Source organism: Equus asinus, chromosome 1 (genome assembly GCF_041296235.1).
Source record: "Equus asinus isolate D_3611 breed Donkey chromosome 1, EquAss-T2T_v2, whole genome shotgun sequence".
Taxonomy (NCBI): Eukaryota; Metazoa; Chordata; class Mammalia; order Perissodactyla; family Equidae; genus Equus; species Equus asinus.
Window position 1 is genome coordinate 184,554,708 of NC_091790.1, and position 21,799 is coordinate 184,576,506.

General features: G+C 51.4%; 1 protein-coding gene across 2 annotated transcripts; it reads left to right on the forward strand.

Annotated features, from left to right (window-relative positions):
• The first annotated feature begins 387 nt into the window (after positions 1-387).
• CPA5 (carboxypeptidase A5) lies at positions 388-21,103 on the forward strand. Of its 2 annotated transcripts, XM_044750135.2 has the most exons (11): positions 388-834; positions 2,699-2,780; positions 3,798-3,932; positions 11,176-11,274; positions 12,511-12,612; positions 13,789-13,890; positions 14,247-14,357; positions 14,797-14,887; positions 18,191-18,390; positions 18,683-18,767; positions 19,256-21,103. In XM_044750135.2, the coding sequence occupies exons 1-11, from the start codon at positions 719-721 to the stop codon at positions 19,441-19,443; spliced, it is 1,311 nt and encodes a 436-aa protein (XP_044606070.2). In that variant the 5' UTR covers positions 388-718; the 3' UTR covers positions 19,444-21,103. The 2 variants fall into 2 exon arrangements, with proteins under 2 accessions (XP_044606070.2, XP_014709854.3); XM_014854368.3 differs by lacking the exon at positions 18,683-18,767.
• The last annotated feature ends 696 nt before the right edge of the window (positions 21,104-21,799 follow it).

Consider the following 21,799-nt stretch of genomic DNA (forward strand, 5'->3'; position numbering starts at 1 on the left):
AGATGTGGCTATGACTAAGAATTAATGCTTTGAAATAATAATGTTACATTTTTCAGGCTTTGCTAAGCCAGTTCCTCAGATTGTCTCCTCTAATACCATCCCCTCTAAACCCTGTGAAGTAGGGCCGGGAGGTGTTATTAACCCCATTTGGCTGATGAGTAAACCGAGACTTAGAGAGAGTAGGTCAATTGTCCCGGATCTTTTAGACACGAAGCAGCACCAGCTGTCGCTCTCTAAACCCTGCATTCTTTCAATGGTGTCCACACCCTTATGCGTAAGGAGGCTGTGGCCCAGGGAAAGTGTGAGTGGATGGGGAGGCAGAAGGAAGTGAAAGAAAAGAATTAAATGAGGAGGGAGGAAAGGAGTGGTGTCCTTGGGCCTCTAGCTGCTTTCATCTTTCCCGAGAGATTGAGGGTTCGATGTTCACAAGAGGTTGGCCCAGCACACCTCCAGGGGGCACAGAAAGCTAAGGGCCTTGTCTTCCTCTTTCCCCCTTCCCTCTCCCCTTCCCAGGAGAGGATTTGCCTGGAAGTGGAGAGGGGCAGCCCTGGCTCTCCCAAGGCCTGGTATGTGCGAGTCATACGCTGGGTCTTCCCAGAGACAGCCTAACACCCATTCTCAGGCCGGGCCTGCCGGCCTTTAGGTGCTGTGCTGTCCTGAGGCCTGGGCCATGCCTGTGTGTGAGGAAAGCCCCTGAAGCTCGCCTGGAGGAAGAAGCATGCAGGGCACCCACGGAGGAGGCGTGGGCCCTGGGCTGTCCCCTGTGGACAGACGGACGCTTCTGGTCTGCAGCTTTATCCTGGCAGCAGCTTTGGGCCAAATGAATTTCACAGGGTGAGTGACAGCTCCCTAGTGGGAGGGAGGGACCACTAGTGCCAAGAGCTAGGGGACCAGGTGTCCAAGTGGGGCCTGTCCTGCTGAGACCTGATCAAGGCAGAGGGAGTCAGAATTTCGGTTCCCACCCTGAACCCACTTCCAGTTCCATAATCTCCCACTCTCCTGCTCAAAGGCAGGGCACAAAGCTGTAGGATTCTCCCTTCCCAAATCCAGAGTTGTAATCTGGGGTCTTTGGGTAAGCTTTCAAGGCTCGAAGAATCCTCTGAAATCATATGTAAAGTTTTTTGTGTATCTACCTTTTTTTCTGGGGGAAGTGTTCATAACTTTCCTTTGATTCTTAAAGAAGTTAGTAACCCCCAAAATACTGTGTACCCCTACCATAAGTATGTGGTATTGTCCTCCTTTGAATAACAATGAGCGCTAATGTAAATAACATATAGTATACTATACTTTTTGTGTGTGTGTGTGAGGAAGATTGTCCCTGAGCTAACATCTATGTCAATCTTGCTCTATTTTCTGTGGGACACCACCACAGCATGGCTTGATGAGTGGGGCTAGGTCCCTGCCTAGCACCAAACCTATGAACCCCGGGCTGCCAAAGCAGAGCACACAAACTTAACCACTATGCCACCAGGCCAGCCCCCACTATTTTTTATAAATACATACAAATAATATAGTATAATAAGCAGTAGCAGCCTGGTGGCCTAGTGGTTAAGATTCAGTGCTCTCACTGCCACAATCTGGGTTCAGGTTGGTTTCCCGGTCAGGGAACCACACCACACATCTCTCTGTTGTCATACTGTGGCGGCTACGTGTTGCTGTGATGCTGAAAGCTATGCCAACGGTATTTCAAACACCAGCAAGGTCACCCATGGTGGAGAGGTTTACAGTGGGGTTTCCAGACTAAGATAGTCTAGGAAGAAGGACCTGGCCACCCACTTCTAGAAAAGTTGGCCATGAAAATCCTATGAATAGCCTCAGAGCATTGTCTGATACAGCACTGGAAGGTGAGAGGATGCTGTAAAAAGACCAGGCAGGGTTCTGCTCTGTTGTTCACAAGGTCACTTAGGAGTCAGTATCGACCCCAAGGCACTAACAACCACCACTAGTATTATACACCAGGCCCTCTATGGACATGATTTCTCAGTCTCCCAAAGCCCCCGCAAGGTAACAGCTCCATAGTAGAGAAGAGGAAACACAAGCTTAGGGAGGGGGCCCATTGTCCACAGTATCAGAGCCAGTCTGGGAGGGAGCCAATGCCATCCCAGGCATCAGGCCCCAGGGTCACACTGAAGGCTGCTCAGTTATACCTCCTCCCACCCCATCCAGTGGGCTGGGAAGGAGTGAGAGAGGGGTGCCCTATACGGTAGGGTGGGGCTGATCTCTCCTTCCATGTCCTCAGGCTCTTGAATGAAGGCAAGGAGAGGGCACCAGGTTTGGACAGACCATGGCCTTGGGCCCTTATTTGAAGAGTACTTGCGGCCACTGTTGGACCCTCAGCCCCCCTGTATCTATTCCTTTCTCCCCTGCCCTCCTCCATCCCCACATTCCTTTCCCATCTCTCTTCGCCCGTCTTGGCATTGCGTTAGTCAGTAACACTGACCGGCTTTATTTAGTCTCCTGGGTGGTCCGTCCTTGGGGCTGGAGAGACAGCCGGCCCCAGGCTGAAGGACTTGCCTGCTTCCCAGAGCTACAAATCCTTCTGCTCAGGGGTCCTCCAGCCTCCTGGTGACAGGGTGCCTCCAGCCTTCTGCCAGGTTCCCTCAGCCTGGTCTCTTCTCCTCTCTGCCTCCTCCAAGAAGCACAGCCTTCCAGGAGACCCTCTCAGCAGCTCCCTCTGCTCCTCCCCGTGTCTTTGCAGAGACCAGGTTCTTCGAGTCTTGGCCAAAAATGAGAAGGAGCTTTCACTTCTCAAGGAGCTGGAAGGCCTGAAGCCCCAGAAGGTGAGGACTCCTCAGGGCTCGGGGACACGTTCTGCCTCCCTCACAGCGGCTTGTACTTTTGGCTCCCTGTCCTGCGCCCCCAACCCCAAACCTGCCCTCAGATATCTCTGCCAAAGATCACAACAGTGTGGGAAAGTCAAATGCGGCTCCTCTTCAGGAAAGGTGGGGAACACTCCCCTGGACGGTTGGGTGGCCCTTCCTGGCTTTCTGCTCTGTCCAGATGGGGGGCTGCTGAGCAGACCCTGTCTGGGGGCCACTCTGAAAATAGCTGGAATGTCCTGAAGCCATACGGCAGGTACCTATGCCTCCGGGTGAGATGCCATACAGCTCGCAGACTGGACACATCTGTTTCCCAATTGACATGGCTTAGCTTGGCAAAGCTGTGTTTTATTTGGGTTCGTCCCTGTCAGCCTGAGCATTTGTGTCCAAGAACATTTGTCATCTGCAAGTATTCCACAATGGAAAACATTTTCCTCAGCTATTATCATAGGAGGGTTTTGTTCGAGGGCTGTTGAAACAACCAGGTGTTTCTGGAGGTGGCCCAAAGCCCTCATTCGTATTCGTGTGAGTGGCCCTGTCAACCAGTAATTCTCTCCATTTTACAAATTGAAAAATAGCATTCAGGTGACACGGGCACCCAGATTAGGCCTCTCCTACTTCTCCCAGGTTTGGGGGCAGTGATGGCTCTCTTCTGACCGGAGCTCTTGTCCCTGTTAATGTCCCAGATGATGAGCCGTCTCACTTTGAGAAACAGTTTCGGGCTCTTTGGATCCTGGGGAAGTTATAGTGCTTGGGTGGAGCTGGGAGATGAAAGTGCCTGAAATTAGAGACGAGAACTCAGTGCCTTGGGGATTTTGTTTGTCCCCAGCTCTCTGCTCGGCCTTAGGCCCTGCTTTATGGAACTGGGGACCTTGTTTACCATATAAGAGAAGATCATCTGGCTCTCCAGGGTGCCTACAGGATTGTGTGTAAGGACATGTGATAAATATGCCCATTTTTCTTTCCCTTGTGAACAAGGTGGACTTCTGGCGAGGCCCAGCCAGGCCCAGCCTCCCTGTGGATATGAGAGTTCCTTTCTCTGAACTGACAGACGTCAAAGCTTATCTGGGATCTCACGGCCTTGCTTACAGCATCATGATAAAGGACGTCCAGGTGAGGTCATGCCCCAGCGCTGCAGCTGGGGGCTCATCTTCCACACACCTTTCTGGTTTGGGCCCAACATGGAGCAGAAAGATCCAGGGCTACAATGGACGTCTTGTTTCTGGAGTTCCACCTGATTTTTGTGAACCAGCTGTGGAAGGAGTGGAACCTCACACTTCTCAGAGAAAATTTAAATCTAAGACAGAGCTCACGGGGGAGAAGTGCTCATAGTGTGGTAACAGGGTCACTTGTGGATGGGTCCTCCTAGAGAGGATTTGCGGCTCACGGCCAAGGAGGAGATGGGGAGAAGGAAGACGGGAGGAGAGAGCAGAGGCCTGTTCCAGGCGCCGTGCAGAGGCAGCTCTGGATGGCCTCCTCTGCGTTTCCGACTGCTCCCTCCTGTGCTGTGTGTCTCGGCCATCCAGGGAATTCCTTCCCTCTAGAGGAGCAGGAAGCGGTGAGAGAAGCTGCGTGTGAGCCCTGCTGTTTCCCTCACTAGGCACCCCTCCCAGGCAGAACTCTCCCAGAGGAACAGCTTCAGGAGAAGGGGCTGCAGACCCGCCCTCGGGTAGGGCGAAGAGAGACTTCGTCCCAGGCACCCCAATCTCCTCACCCCCCTTGTTGCTGTACCTTACAGCATCTCTTCTGGACGTGTGAAATTCTATTTCAATTGTTCTGTCTTCAAGGATAGCCCAAGGGGCCTCCTTCCTAAAGTGACTCTTTTGGGTACCACTCCTTGGTTAGGCCTCTCTGGCTGCGCCCCTCTGCAGATGCTGTTGTGTACCTGTAGAATGATATCCACAAAGGTTCATTCCCAACCACGTTGTATTGCGGCTAATCTCCTCTAAGGGCTCTGAGTGTGGGAACGCAGTCTCCCGGGGCGCACACACTTGACACCGCATGCCAGGGGATAAACGCATTAGGCGGCATTCCTTTCTCATGCAGGCACAGGGCCGGGCCACTCAGGTCCATTCAAAGACCTTTATCCCTCATCAGGCACATCTGTTTCCCCGCTCAACATGGGGGTGGGGAGTGGTGGGCTATTTCTCTAATTAAATCCCCCCAAACAAAAATGGGGGAACTCCCCACAGACAGGAGAGGCCACCAGCGCAAAAGAGATAGAACTCCTTTCTCGTTTTTAGCCCATGCCTGCATTGTGAAGTCTTCATTTCCCTGCTTCTGCCGCACCCTGGAAACTTCACAGCATTTGGCCAACAGATATCAAGAGGTCTCCCAAAATTTTCTGTTGATTTCTGCATATCAAGAAGGCCCTGGAGGCACCCTTGAGCCTGGCTCCCCTAGAGTTGGTCATCTGCCTTCTCCTTGGCCTGTCCTCTCCTGTCGTCCTCAGCCCTGCAATTGCTCTGGGGGTTTTCACTCCCTCTCATTTACTGGACTCTCTCGGCCTTCACCCAGCTAGGCGGGATTTTCACCAGCAACTCACTCTGTCTGCAACGCGTCAAGCTCTGATTGTCACACTTGGGATCACATTTTAGCTTCAAGGGCCCTGGGAGAGGGCGAGGCTGCTGCGCTGAGTTGATTTGTGGTGACGATAAGGGACAGTGTCCAGGAGGAGGAAAGCTCAGAGCCACTAACAGGAGGGGAAGGGCTTTGCCCTCCTCGGGTCGTTGGCCTCCAGTTTTGTGTTTTAGTTATTGACGCTCAGGCCTGATTTCTCCCCGTCTTCTGGTTCTTCTCAGCTCCAGTATTTGGCATAGTGTCTCCTGCCTGGTGGGCCCTCGACAACTGTCCACTGAATGAATTACTCTGCTGGCAGATTCAGGAGGAGGATGCCCAGAGGGAGACCTTACAATATGTTGGTCTTTATCTCCAGAGCCCCCTCCCCGAGCCCCTCAAGGTCCAGGATCATGCCCCTTATCCATCTTTCTACCCCAGCACCTACAATAGGATCTGCTACTTAGTTGCGGCCTAATAAGTGTTAGTTGAATTAATAGACGTGAGAAGGAAAGGAGGGAGGAGAGGGTGTGTTTGCTTGATACTACAAGGCTGAGAGGGAGCGTGAAAACCCTTGGTGCTGCCTTTCCCTTTGGCCAGAGGCCCCCGAGATTTTTGAGGAAAGGACGTGCACCTCTGCCCCCCTGCCCTGTGACCAGAGGGATGTTTGAGATGGAAGAGGTGGGTTCATTCCCTCCACCCACAGATACAGAGATACCTACTGTGTGCTGGGCATTGGGCCAGGGGCTGGAAATACAAAGATAAGAAATCTGGCCCCTGTATCTAGGGGAGCTGGAGCATCGTGGGGGTGGAGAGCGAGGGGAGTAAATCAGTGATTACAATGGAGTGGATGAGTGCTCTGATGGAGTGGAGCAGGTTGCTATGGGAGCGAGTACAAGAGGCACTGCTTGTCTCGGCTCTGAGAAGGCAGTAATTACGGTGCGGCTGAAGAGCGGGCGAGGGGCGGACGGCAGAGGGGAAGGGCCCACCCCCCACCCCGCTTTGAGATGAGGCTGAACCAGATCACAAAGGGCATGCTCCACCGGGTCAAGAGGTCGAGATTTTGTCCCCAAAACTGCCAGGGAGCCATGGGAGGGCTCTGTCATGATCAAATTTGCATTGAAGAAAAATCCCTCTGACGGTGACAATGCAGAATTGGGGACAGGAGCAGGGAGAGACTGACAGACAGGAAGGTGGTGAGGAAATTGCAGTGGGCCAGGCAAGAAATTATCTGATTCCGAGTGAGCTCTATTTGCATTTAATTTTTCCTCACCTCCTCGTTCTTTTCAGCCGTTTGGTTTTTGTGGTTTTTTCCCTGGGATGAGGCACTGTGGAAAGGCTTCACTTGAGCAATCAGCTCTGTGGATTTTAATAGCTTTTTCTGATTACAAAATTAATAAATATTCATGTTAGATAATTTGGAAAATAGGGGAAAGCACAAAGGAGAAAACAAAAATCACCCATGCTCTGAGCATCTAGAGCAAAATACAATTTAGTGTAAATATTGCTTTGCCAATTTTCCCCCCTCTCCTGGGTCATTCCCATTAGCATAGAAATACAGAGCTATTTGTCTCATCTTAAAAAAAATCCTCTCTTGATCCTTCCCCCAGCTATCACCCCATTTCTCTGCTTCCCCACAGAGCAAAACTCCTGGAAATGTTGACTATACTTGCCATCTCCATCCCTCTCCTCGGACAGACTGTCCACCCCTCGCTTCACCAAACTGCCCTTGACAATGTCACACACATCTCCTAGGTCCACCTCCATGGTCAACTCTGAGTGCTCATCGTTCTTTTGTCTTTTAGCACAACTGCTGGCTCTCTCCTCGTTGAGATGGGCCTCTTCTTCTGGCTTCCAGGACACCATGCTCTCCTGGGTTATCTCATCTTACCGGCTGCTCCTTTGCATATTGTTTTCCTGTTTCCCAGCTCTGTCCTTGGACTTCTCCCCTATCCCCTCATCCAGGATCATGGTGTGGAAATACCTTCAGCCTCCTTAGTGCTCCCATATTTCTAGCTCCAGCCAGACGCACATATATGACCTGAACTGCTCTTTTCGGAGTTCAGGGGGAATTCAGATTCCCTGGTCATGCCTTGTAATGATTGTTCCATCAGAGAGTCCTGGAGTCACCCCAAGGGTTACAATTGTTGTCCTGTCATTGTCATCATCATCATAGCTGGCGTTTACTACATGCTAGGCAACTTTCTAAGCATTTTGTATGTATTAATGCTTCAAATCCTCACGAGAACGCTTTGAAGTATGTGCTAAAGTGTGTGATCACATGACCCCCATTTTATGAAGGCCCAGGGAAATTAGTAATTTGCCCAAGTTAGTGACAGCGTCAGGATTTAATCTGAGGCAGCCTGGCTCCAGGCGCTGCACTCGTTGATCTTGTGCCATCTGCCTCCTCAGCAGTGGTCACTGTTGTTTGTGTGGTGTTTTAACTTTGCCTTTTGGGCAGTGAAGCGACGGTTCAGCCTTGAGCTCTGAGGGGGTCCATTCTGACAACCCCATATCCATAGACACCCCCTACATCGGCATGGACTGTAGTCGCCACCAGCCATACAGCTGCTACTGCGAACGTTAGGCCTGGAGAACAAGCCAGGGACATATGAGGCGAGGTGACTGCTGTCGTCACAGAGCAGGGGTTAGAGCCCATCTCCAGCTTTCACCGACTGTTTCTAGGAGCTGCATCCATCCTGCGTCGGTGGTTGGAGTTTTGCTGCTGACTGCCATTCCGTCTCCTCCCCTCCCCCATTCTGGAGATGCTGTTCTGTGCTTAATATTCCCATCCTTCCTTACCCTGTCATAAATTAATTCACACCAAGGTATTACTTTCCCTGACAGGTTATGACTTCCAGGGAGGCAAATGGCTTACTTCTGAGTTGTGTTTTTCCCCCTGAGAAGGCTGACAGGGCTGTAATTAGGCATTCCTGAGCCTGTGGCAGGACTGCATTCTCAGTTCTCCCGTCCCCTTCCCTCAGCCCCTTGAAGGGAGCAAACATCTGTGTATTTTTCAAGCCAGGGTAGATTAATGTTCCTGGAATTGGGGCCCAGCTGTGAGGGCTGAGCATTCCCAATTTGTAAGCGGGTGTCATATCCATTCACAGGGCTGGGAGGGGGTTTGGAAAGTTATTTGCAGTTTGGTGCTGACTTCCCATTTGCCTCCAAGCTGTTGTGTGGAACAAAGGACTGCCTCAAGGGAACTGTCTTCTTGTGGGCGTCCCTGGGCTGTGTGGGAAGAACTGGGTCCTCCGGTCCGGTCCTTTCTTCCCAATTTCTCCTCCCTGTCCTCAACTTTCACCCACCGCCTCAGGCCCTTCACCAGCCCCTAGGAAACTAGATATGTGTCCTCTGTAACTTCATTCCAGTGGGACCAGAGCGAGGACCAGACCGGGCCTGACTCTGGGGGCACTCTGGGTCCGGCCTGCCTGCAGCTGCTCGCCGCGCCTGGCAGTGCCCAGCCTACAGTGACCGGCACACATCGGTCATGGGGGCTGCTGAGATTTCCGTTGATTTCCTGGGAAGAAGCCAAATTCCTGTTGTGGTGCTCCGGCTGGTGAGGATCAGGGCTCCTCCAGCCATCTCCAACCCAACCAGCAACCCCAGCTTTGCCTGAGTGGGAACGTCCCCAGCCTAGCCAGTTCAGCTACAAAACATTGCAATTACAGTTGGCCTAGCATGTCAGTCGGTGCTCACAAGGAAAATAAAATGAGCCCCACACATCGATTTCTAGTCGCACTTTTAAATCTTTGAGCTTGAGGTTTGTGAGCAAGCTGACTGGGACAGCAGGATGAGCGAGTCACTGGGCAATGGCTTAGTCCAGGCAGGGGGCTCTCCTCCAGCCCCGGGACCGAAGACCCCATGGCTGCTTCGTTTTACCCATTAGGGCTCTCTGTTTTTGTTTTAGTATAATTTATTCGTTTAGAAGATCATACTTACTGAAGTAGTACAAGCACACTGCAAAAATGTAAAAATAGAGAACGGAAAAACATTGCTTAAAATCATAATCCTTCTATCCTAACAGGCATTGTTAGTATTTTAGTGTCTTGTTTTTATATGCCTGGGGTACTTGCTTTTTCATTATTTTAAAACACTTTTTAATTGCAAGAATAGTACAATAGGCTTTCCCCTGTTGTTAACATTTTGTATCATTTGCTTTCTCTCTTTCTATGTATACACACACACACATCTGTATCTATATCTGTATCTTAATACACATATATAGATATGCATGTATACATATAACGTATGTATCTATATGTGTGTGTTTGTTATTATTGTTAGCCTTTAGTTTTTTTGTTTTTGGTTTTGGTTTTTTGCTGAGGAAGATTCACCCTTAGCTAACATCTTCCAATGTTGCCAATCTTCCTCTTTTTTTTGCTTGAGGAAGATTAGGCTTGAGCTAACATCTGTGCCAATCTTCCTCTACTTTATATGTGGGTCACTGCCACAGCATGGCTGATGAGTGGTATAGGTCTGTGACTGGGATCTGAACCTGTGAACCTGGGCTGCTGAAGCAGAGTGCACCAAACTTAATCACCATCCCATGGGACCTGCCCCATTAGCCTTTAGTTTTGATAGCTAGCTAGCCTTAAGGAAGCCAAGGCTAGGAACCAGGACATCTGATTCTTATCTCACTTCTGGCCCTTGTTAACTTTGCCAGTAAGTCCTTCACCTCTCCAATCTGCTTAATCTCTAAAACACGAATAGTTAATTCCTGACTTATTATCTGGTCATCTGACCAGATCAACTGAGATAATGAGAATAAAGACGCCTGGTAAACTCAAAGACTCTGGCCTGAAGCAAGGCATCATCAAAACTTGTGACCCAGAGCCGCAAACTAGGGGTGACTTTGTATTGAGGTCCTAGGCTTTCCCAGCACCCTTTGTGGCAGAGGGGCCCAGGCACTTCTCATACTGAACAGTCAGCACTGAGTCCTGGAGTGCCTTGGCCCCTGGGTGCCAGCGTAAGGGTATGAGCTTGGGGTGAAGGGCACCTGCCCACCTCACTGAGTCCCAAACTGGGATGACTAACCCAACCCAGGTACTATACTGCCCTCTCTATGGTCAGTGGAAGTACCATGTGAAGACTGAGTGCCAACTCCAAGTTAATACCTAAGGATATTTCTTTTGGATCACCTATTCTTATATTTAAGAGGCAGTTAACATGGTGAGTGAAAGACTGTTGGAACATTAATAATAATGATTTGGATTGGCCTTGCTCACGCCTGGCTTTCTGAACGGCTTGGACACCAATTGTCTAGGCTACTTCCTGGGAGCAGAGTCGATGCTGGGGGTCAGGGGAGCCCTCTGCTCCCATAGGGAGTCAGTGCACATGGTTCAGCTTGGGCCTTGACTCCACAGAGTGTTCACAGAGCAAAAGCAAAAGCAATGTCGGCAGTAGACTGTGAGCATCTTTTCTGAAACACTATCATATCCATTACTACATCTTATCCTTTGAGATGGGCAAGGCAGGTATTGCTGTCCCAATTTTCAAGCTGAGGAAACTAAGGCCAGGTTTCCACAGCAAGTTAGTGGCAGTGGCAGACTTAGAACGCAGCTCTCTGGACTCCTTGCCTTGTGCCCGTTTGAGAAATGGTGGCATGAATGCCAGCTTACCAAGCAGAAGAATCACCCGGCAACCTGGCATCTTCTCCTATTGCGCTGCTCACCCTCATGGTGGCTCATTCTCCTGTGTCAGTGCTGTCTTTGTGCACAGCCAGCTGAGGCAGGGCTCAGAAGAGGCGTGGTGGGCCCGGCTCTCCTCTTCCCTTCCAATATGTGCTCCTGTCTCCTAGGTGCTGCTGGATGAGGAGAGAGAAGCCATGGCGAAATCCCGCCGGCTGGAGCGCAGCACCAATAGCTTCAGTTACTCCTCCTACCACACCCTGGAGGAGGTAGGTCTGCCTGGTCAAGCTCTGGGCTCTGTTGCCCCTTTGGGCACCTGGGATCTCCAGACTCATGCAGAGACTAGTCAAGGACTTTGGAGTCTATGGGACTGTGAGTTGAGGCTTGGGGAGTACAGAACAGACAGTGGGGGAAGGTCTGTTGGTGGACAGTCAGCTTCAAAGAGGTCCAGAAGCCAGGATTCAGATAGAGGGGACTGCAGTTCAAGAGTACAGCCTATGGCATGTAGGGAACCAGAGTAAAGGGTCTGCTAGGCAGAACACTCAGGCAGGGACCTGTCATAGGCCAGAACAGGGCAGGTAGACACCTTCATATACAACGCTCTGGCTGGGGATCCAGGGCTCTTGACATCTTCACAACCAGCCCTGGTGTTAAGTGGCCCCAGCTGTAGGTACTGGAGGGTAGAAGGGGCAGGAAGGCAGGCACATCGGAGAGCCATTTTGTAGAATAAAAGAGTTGCCTTTACTTGGAAAAAATTCATGATCACATGTACAGCCAGCTAGGGCGGGTGTGCCTGATTGTGACTTGTCTATAGAGGAGAATATATAAGAGCATAGGGATGCCCAGTCCAGAAAGAAACTCAAGGTACAGGCTCCATTTCCATGTAAAGGATGTGATGTTATTGATATTGTCCACTCTATTGTTATCATCATCACTCTTCCTATTTCACAAGGCCTGTAATAGAGGATTCATTTTCTTTCATATATTTGTTAATTCAGTTATGTGTATTGAAAGAATAAGAGAATGAATTAATAAAGTCCATCAGTATTTATTGATGTCAGGGATAAATAATCGTGCCTTCAAGGAGCTTAGAGTCTTAAAGGGGCAAGAAGACCAAAAATAACACTGCAGGGTCTATGAGATCTGTCAAATGGATTGAACGGGCAAAGAGAATGGAGGCAAGAGAGAAAATTTCCAACCAGAGAGAGACTTGCAGGCCGACCCTGGGAACTGAGTAGGCTCAGCATATGCTGTTCTTTCAGGCAAAGGCTTAGCTCTGCCCAGTGGTGAGAAGCCTGGGAATCTGGGCTGACCACAGCTCGTTATCTTAGGCCTGGAGGGCATCTTTGATTTTTGCAGTTCTTGATCTGGGTTCTTCTATATCCTCAAGGGAGGTGGGGAAGCATTAAGGTGGGTGGGATGGGGGAAGGAGAACATTTAGAGAAGTCCTAGGGTTCGTCCCCTCCCTGCTTGACTGCCCGTCTGATAAACTTCATTTCTTTCAGATATATAGCTGGATCGACAACTTTGTAACTGAGCATTCAGATATTGTCTCAAAAATTCGGATTGGCCACAGCTTTGAAAATCGGTCCATTTTTGTCCTGAAGGTAAAAGCTCATGGTGTTGACCGCTAGACTCTGCAGTGAGAATCTCTGTCATTGAGCTCATGTGGGGTTGTGGCTGGATGGGAGCTTTGGGGAGAGAGAAGATGTGCATACTCCTGTCCTGAGGTGACTTGCAAGCTGTGGGATTGTGGTGTTCAGGGACACACCCTTGTAAGTATGGCCAGGTGACATGTGGTGATCTGGCATATCCTGGATCAGGGAGGAGAGGGGAGGGTCCCTAAGGAGATAGAACTGAAGAGTGGCAGTCATCACCCTGGACTGGGGGTGTGGGTGTGGGTGAGTCAGCATTCTTCCTGTTACCTTAGTCACTTCATCTGTTAAATGGGAAGAGAGGGACATGGAGCCTCATTTGTAAACGACTTAGGTCATCTGGCTCAAGCAGCCACACATAGGCCTGAGACTATGGGCCTGAGATTCACAGGGGCCACTGGAAACAGAGTTTGAGCAAACTTGGCAGCTGCACTGCCCTTGGTAGTGAAGGAGACGGCATGAGTGCGAGTGTGGAGCCCGTGGAAAACAATTCTTGGCGTGTGTCTACAGGCACCCAGGAGCATGGACCACACAGGGCATTGGACATCCAGCTCTCAGAGAAGACAGGTGCTGCTGCTCTCAGCAATGCCCTGGGGACTCTGCTGAAGGGCCTGGTGGTCTCACCTGACTTGAGACTTGCCTTTTCCTGTTGCTGCTTCCATTCCCTCTGGGGGCTGTCTATGTTCTCTTTTTATATACGTAGTGCTTGCTCCTTGAAGTGTGGTCCTTGCACCAGCAGCAGCAGCAGCAGCCCTGGGGGCTTGTTAGAAATGCCGAGCCTCAGACGCCTCTCTAGACCTACTGAGTCAGAATCTGCATTTTACTAAGATCCTCAGGGGAGTCATGGGCCCTTTAAAGTTTGAGAAGCACTAGTCTAAGATACTTTCAAACCTGGGAGATTCTGGGCTTCTGGCTGGATCACTTTGCTCTCCAAGAGAATCACTGTGTCACCAGGGCTCCCACATGCATGCGCTTCATGGGCTCATGCACAGGTACCTGCACACACAGCCCCTCCCTCGGGCACATCTGGCGGCCTTCCCTATGCATCTGGGACCTCCTCACCGGCAGCTCAGGGATAGCCTTGCAGCTGTCTCGGTTCAAACTTGTTTGGATTCCTCCTTTTCCCAGTTCAGCACTGGAGGTTCTCAGCGCGGGGCCATCTGGATTGACACTGGAATTCACTCCCGGGAGTGGATCACCCATGCCACTGGCATCTGGACTGCCAAGAAGGTCAGCACGGACGATGGGGGCTGGTGCAGGGGGTGGGGGCTGCTCCACTGTGTAAGAGCATCTCTAGTTGAGAAATTATTCTTGGTTCCTTTAAACTCAGGGTTCTGTCTGCCCTCCTGCCTTTTGGAACAGCTGCCACGTGCTCTGGCCTTTTGCAGCACAGAGCCCATATCTACCTTCTGCCTTCCAGTTGTTTAAAACCCAGGTCTTCGTTTCTGCACAAAGGATGTACCTGATGGCCTGATGCCACCTCTGCCTGCAGCCAATGGTCGTGCAAATGTCCTGCTCCACCTCGGAGGAGAGCCCAGCAGGGTCTTGCATCCCTCACCCTGTACCCACTCTGCCCTTTCTTGCAGATTGTCAGTGAATATGGCAAAGACCGCAGCCTGACGAACATATTGAACGCCATGGACATCTTCATGGAGATTGTCACCAACCCCGATGGGTTTGCTTTTACCCACAGCATGGTGAGGACACCTTGGAGGGAGGGGGTCAGGGGTCAGCTCTGGGGGTTTGGAGGAAAGGTCACTGCAGCTTTGGGAAGCTGGGCTGAGGTTCACTGGGAACCAGCCCCTCAGGGGCTCCCTACGGAGAGTCTCACTGAGGCAGGCGGGCTGCTAGGTACTGAAGCTGCGACTCTCGCCTTCTGGCCTCCCTCCTGCTGCCCCAGGAAGGCCACTGCTGGCTGCCTGTGCTCAGGCCTCTCCCCACACCCCAGCTTTAACCATAAAGTGTCTGACCTGCAGCCTTGGCCCAGCCCCATGCCAGCCCCATCCTGCCCTAGAGATTCCTTCCCTTTGCCCCTCCCGGGCCCAGCAGACCCCCCTTCCTAGGCCAGGATGTCAGCGGTTCCCACCCCTGGGAATGGGCCCAGGGAATGACGGCACCTGACCTGGCCTTTCTCAGAACCGCTTGTGGCGGAAGAACAAGTCCACCAGACCTGGAAGTTTCTGCATTGGTGTGGACCTTAACAGGAACTGGAAGTCAGGCTTCGGAGGTATGGCAGTCTACTGGGCCGGGGGCAGGGCTGGAGGAGGACTTGTGGGTCCTTGGCACATTCTCCCACACAGTCAGATTAGGTTGACTCATAGCTTGGGAGGCAAGGGAGTTAGCTAACGCAAGTGAGTCATGGCCAGGGACAGGCAAGCATGTGCCTCGATTGGCCGTGGGATATGGGGAGAGGCTGTACATGTGTGTTACATGTGTACATATGCTAAGCTTTTATGGGAAACAGCTCCTTGCTTGGGGATGAACTGCAAGGATCAAATCTTCAATATGGTGGAGAAGGGCTTGGGGTAGTCTTGCTGGTTGCTCAAAACTCAGAGTTTATGTGCCCCCAAAATATCCCTACCCCTTCCTTGAAGGGAACATGTCAGAAGAAAATACCTCTGAGCTCGTTCCCTGAGAGCTGTGACCTGATATTTGCCCTTTGAGGAGGCCAGAATGATACTTCACTTATAGAGTAAGCCGGTTCCCTATCATCAACATTGACTCGAAGCCTGGTTTTTATTTTTGACTCAGGTACTTTGTAACCCTGGGCTGATGGGCTGGTGCATATCTGCAGGGCTGTATGATTCCAGGGAGGGGCGGGCAGCTTCCTCCCAAGTTCCTTGATGTTCTTCCCTGGTTATTTCCCTTATCATACAAGGGGCACAGGGACTAGATGGGGAAAATGAGACTTCCAGATAGCCCAGAGATGCGCACGTGGACCTCGGGAACGTGGCAATTTGATGGGTGGGATGCTGGGTGTAGCCAGGACAGTCTGCAGAGTGGAGGGTTGCATGGGCACAGCCCTCAGCCCCCAGATGTGGCATCCACTCTGTACTGTGGGATTGGGGTTTGGCTCCACAGGAGACAGTGCCATTGCTGTTGAAAAGCAGATCCACAGACGGGTGGCCAAACCAACAAGATAGAACATTCTAGATCTGGATGCCTATTGCTTTGAAAATCTGGCTTCTTTGGGTCTGTTGTCATTGAAAACTAATGACAGCTCTGAAGTGTCTGGAGTGAGGCCCCCAGCCCACAGTGTCGGGGTTGCCTGAGAGTCTGGGCTGTGTGTGTAACGCGTGTGTAAGGGAACACGACCCCGTAAAATTAGGTGATTCTACCTCCAAATGACCAGACGCTCGCCCCAAGTGGGCATCCACATGGGCCCCTCAGAACCGGTTGAAGTCAGTGCCCATGGAACATGAGCTGGACGGGCTGGTAGAAAGACAAATTACCTCTTAAAGAAAATAACTTTTATGGGTTTCGTTGCAGGAAAAAAAGATCAGTATATACACAATGGAAAAAAAAGGAAGCCCAGGGGGGACAAAACACTCCCATAATCCCACTACTCAAAGATTACTGCTTTTAATAATTTACCGTGTCCTTCTAGAGATTTCCCCTTGCTACAAATTACATTTTTAGAGGAGGAAAAATAAATAGCTAATGAATCCATTAGCAGGTACTTGTGAAACAGGCAGGCTCAGAGGACTCTGTGAACGTCAGAGAGAGGCAGGCAGCTAATTCCCATTTGGTCAGAGGAAGATTAGTTTATTCTGCTTAGCTCAAACCAGAACTAATGGCCTGAAGTGTTTCTCCATATTTGGGCAAAGCCACCTGGTCGTTGGCAGGGGAACCGCTCTCCCTGCGTGGGCTGCAAACGCAGACAAAGCTTTCAGCCTCCCCCGCTCTGCTCATCTGTTGCTATTTGTCATTCATCAAGTGTAGCAGGTGCAGAAGCTCCCGGCAGACGCAACAAGCAGGACCACCATTAGCTGGGCCCACTCCAGCCTGTGGGGCTGCTCCTCACCTTCTTGCTCCCTGCAGCCACATCCCCTTCTAACCAGGGTCCTCACCTCAGATGAGGTCCCACAGACCAGGAGGGGATGTGCTCCCTGCTCCCCAGTGCATCGCTTCTGGGCCTGCCTGCGGTCAGACGTAGCGTGTGTCTGGGTTGGTGACTCAGGCAGGAAGATTTTGTTTATGGTTTTATTATTGCCTTAATTTAATTGCTGTGTAATGAGTAATCTGTAGATCATCCCTCCCACCCATGCCACCCTCACCTGTACTTTTGGGAAGGACCAGTTTGCTGCAGTCCTAGAACAGCATCTGAACTGGTCCATGAGCCAGGCCCTCAGCTCTCCAGCCAGCCAACTGCCCTGGAGCCCAAGAGGGTGCCCTGGCATCCTTAGGAGGCTTCTGAAGTTGGGCCGATCCCTGACCTCTGAACTGGGTTTGTGTGTAATTTCTGGGAGGAAGAACGAGAAGAAGAACTGAGATGGCTGTTTCCCAATATATCCTTAACCTACAAATCTTGACCAGCTCAGCCTAGCTCTCCACAACATGGCCCTTGGGGCGGGGAGGAAAACAGAAGAAGAGGGGACGAGGAAGAAAAGAGATAGAGAGCAAAGAATCCAGGAGGAGATGGGAACACATTAAATTTGTGTAAAAAATAGAAGCACAGCTTCTCTTTATCCTCTCCCCCAATTTAGGTCCCCAAGAAGAATTTTCAAAGACCTCTGTATTTGTGGTTCCCAGAGCAGTCTAGGGCAACTATGGGGATATCTGTTCTCTCTTTTCCTGGCCACAAGTCCTTGTTGCTCCCGGGGCCACGGCTGTGACAAAGCTTGAGCAGATGCTAAGTCCAAGTACTCAAGTGACACTGAACCCAAGCCTTCCACATGGCCATAGAGGGTCCACAGGGAAGGGTCAGCTCAAAGGGGTCACTGCTCATAGGGGAAGCTGGAGTTGCTGGGGAGACCTAGAGTTTCCTGTGGGGGCAATGCTCAAACAGGCTTGCCTTTCTAATGGAACCAGAGTTGGAACAACCAAAGGACAAGCCAAGGGAGCTCCCCAAAGGGCCACAGAATTGCTGAGTCGTGGGGTGGCTACACTCCTCTGATGTGTTAGACTAGGGTATGCAGCAATAACAAATACCCCTTCAAATCGCACTGGCTTAACACAATAAAAGTTTATTTTTCATGCACACAAAGTCCAATGCAGGTAAACTCTCCTTGACGGCTCTCTTCCAACAGTGACAGAAGGATCCAGGATACTTCCTCCATCTAGAATCTTTTGCTTCCAACCACACGAACAGAAGAGAGTGAGGAGAAGTCATGCTTCCTCTAGATAGCCTTGAACTAGAAGTGACACATCATTTCTGCTCACATTCTCATTGGTCAGAAGTAGTCACATGGCCTCAAACTGCAAAGGAGACTGGGAAATGTAGGGGAACACATGGATATTTTGTGAGCACAAAGTATCTTTCCTAAACCTGAAAATCCTAACCCTCTGGGTGGTTTTATTTAACTTCCAGGAAATGGTTCTAACAACAACCCCTGCTCAGAGACTTATCGTGGGCCCTCCCCTCAGTCAGAGCCAGAGGTGGCTGCCATTGTGGACTTCATCACGGCCCATGGGAACATCAAGGCTCTGATCTCCATCCACAGCTACTCTCAGATGCTCATGTACCCTTATGGCCACTCACTGGAGCCTGTTTCAAACCAGAAGGAGCTGGTGAGATTGGCAGCTTAGTGTTTAGGGGAGGCATCCAGCAGACTCCCAAAGGGTTCAGACCCTCACTTTGAAAACAAGGATCTGGACCAAGAGACCCCATGGTAGGGAGGAGGGGGAGCTTGTTGTTCTCACCTGTGATCAAGTTCAAAGTCGGAGGTGCTGTGCTCCCTTGTCATGAGAGCCATCTACACGTTCAACTTCCAGGACTCCTAAGTCCCTGCTTCTCAGCAGTTGGTGAGGGAGCGGGATGTGGGGAACCCCAGCCTCTCACCCTCTGGATGTAATCTTGCAGTCCAAACTTGCCAAGGACGCGGTACGGGCCCTATCTGAGGTCCATGGGATCCAGTACATCTATGGCAGCATCAGCACCACCCTCTGTGAGTGAGCCTTCCCCTGGCCTCTGCTTCAGGCTCCACCTGCACCCAGGGTTGGGCGGGTGCAGGCTCTTTGCTGACTGGCAGGCCTGGTTAGCCACAGGGCAGTGCCATGGATCCTGCTGGGCTGGACCAGAGCTGATTCCCACATCTGGATAGAAGGGTGGATGGTGGTACCCAGAAACAGGCAGCTGTTTCTTTGCAGCATTAATTAATGCACAGCTCCCAATGCCTGGCTTACTGCTAAGTACCTTGAGGGGAAAGATGCTCAGTCTGGTGGCTTCAAGGAGCTTTCTTTTTGCTGGGACAGAGCATGCGCTGAGTGGGCAGGGTGTGGCTCAGATTGAGGCCTGGGCTAGGAAGCTTGGTGTGGTCTGGGGTGCGTGGGGGTTTGGCCCTCAGGGCCCACTTTCCACTCAGGATGCCTCTGTACCTTGTGGCCACACCCTGTTCTTCCTCCCGGGGTCATTTCTTTGCCCTACTGTTTTCAGATGTGGCCAGCGGGATCACCGTGGACTGGGCCTATGACAACGGTATCAAGTACTCCTTCAGCTTCGAACTCCGGGATACTGGGCACTATGGCTTCCTGCTGCCGGCCTCGCAGATCATCCCCACGGCCCAGGAGACGTGGATGGCGATTCGGACCATCATGGAGCACACTCAGAACCACCCCTACTAGCAACGCTACAGATCGGGAGGGTTTGTCCTCCTCCCCAAGGCCCGGGGTCCCTCCTGAAACCCAAGTTATGCATTCCCCTGCCCACCCCCCTGCCCTGACCCCTTAGGAAATAAAAACAAGTTTGAACAGGCTTGGGGGCCTCTGGCACTGGCTGCCACCCCTTTGGGCTCAGCATTAAGGAAGGGACAGACGCAGCTTGAAATACCTTTTGCTCCCCAGGTTTTCTGGAGGATGAGGTTAGCAGGTCTTGCCATTTCTCCTCTTGCGGGTTCTCACGGACTAGAACAGATAACTCACCCTCTGGGAGCTACTAATATACACATTGTCCCCACAGTCTTTTACATTGTAAGATGACCCTGGAGGGGACACTGTTTGATCTAAAGGAGTGGATCTCTCGTGGTGGCATTTCTGGGACCTTGAGAGAGAGGTGGGTACCAACGGGCAGCCTCTGCCCCTTCCTGCTTCATTTCCCATGCAGGGGAGGGAGCAGAGGCACATTTCAGAGGCCCCCACTCACCCTGTAAACAAGTGAACCAGTCACGGGTTTGTGACCTGTTCCTCCTGGGCGTCCTCGCAGGCTCCACTGGTCTTGGGAGCACAGTCTCAGCCTGTCAGAGCCAGCGTAGCAAAGCACCACACATCCAGGGAGAGGAAAGTCTCCTGTTCCTCACCATAGTTGTCACGGTTGTCAGGCACTGAGCAGTTACTCCAGGCCAGGCCATGCAGTAATAAGCACTTCATCTAAGCAAGAGAAAGGAGCGCTATTCTGAGACACTAATGAGGAGCCTTCCCCCATCCTCAGGCTTCCTTGTACCTTTTGCCTTCCTCCACCACTGGGGAGCAGGGATAGTGGGTCTGTCTGCCCTGCCCTCAGGGGAAGGCAGGTACCTCCAAGAAGAAAGAGAACAACTGGAGAGCCGAATTAAGTTTGAGGCAGAAGCAAGACTCATTTGCAAAGGCCAGACTTTTGTTGTTGCTATTGTTGCAAAAGAAAAGGGTTGTGGGTAGCTGTGAGTAAGCCCCCGCAGGACACAGAGCACAGGGTCTTACTGCAAATCACAGACAGGGAAGAAAGCAGGGTACTCAACCTGTAAAGGGAGACAGAGGTTGGACCAGTGAGCAGAAGGAGGAGATCAACGATGGTCAAGACCCCAGGTAAGGCCCGTGTCCAGTATGGCGCCTGAGCAGCAGATTAACAATGGCTGAGCGAGGGGTCTGGGCAGGTGATTAGAGGCAGCCATATGGATGGGTGCACCACAGCGGTACAGCTCTTGAGAGCTCTGAACAAAGAAATGAGAAGGTTGGCGGCTGAGGAGGCCTAGGGTAGAGGCAAGAAGGCTGAGCTTAGGGGCCATGCAGCCAGTGGCCGTGGTGGCACAGTGGGCATTGACTGGGAACACCCATGCCCAGAACCAGCTGTGCCATGTGGAAGGCCTGAGTAAAGCAGGATGTTGAACCCCTGAAGAACCCAAAGGGGAAGAGCCAAGGACGGAGGAGGAGAAAATCCCTCTGCAGTCTGCAGCTTCCCAAAAGAGACTGAGTTTTTTTTAAAGCTGGAAGTGGTTTGAGTGAGCTAGAATTTCCAAGCTGAAGTTTTCTGCTATTAGCGGAAATACCAGGTCACGGGCTAAGTTAATAGAAGCTGTAGATAAATAAAGCAAGTTATACCTTCACACACTGGAGTCTGTGATTATAACTTTTATGCTCTCTGCACAAATATTTTTATTTCATCCTCATGGGGAAGATGTTACTGGTATCAATAAGCTCATTTTTCAGATAAGGAAAGCACGGTTTGGAGAGGTTTTAAAGGCCGCACAAGGCCAAGTGGATGGGAAGTTGCTGAGGTAGACTTGAGCTTGGGTTTGGCTAACTCCCAAACCTGTGTTACCATTTGTCTGAGTGTGGCCGTGGCCGCACCTGCAGCAGAATCCACGGGGGGTCGTTTAACATGAAGATACATGGGTTCCATCCCCAGACGGAAGCAGATCTCTGGGGTTGACCCCCACATCTGCATTTTTACCATCTGCCCCGGGAGTTCGGAAGTCCTTACAAGCTGACAACCTCTGATCCCTGCTCTCCTCCCTCCCAGAGGGAACACACTCGAGTCTTCCAGGGGGCTTTGGGGCTTTGGGTCTCCCACCCTCTGCCATTGTCCAGTAGGGCTGAAGGTAGCTACAACAGCAGGAGGCCAGTCATCCTTCTCCAAAATATTCCCGAGGGGCCACCTTGATCCTGGCCTAACGCAGTGTGGTCTGCAGACCACAGCATCAGCGTCAACGGGGAGCTTGCTGGAAACGCAAATTCTTGGGCCCCCCCCCAGACCCGCTGAATCAGAAGCTCTGGGGATGGGACCCGT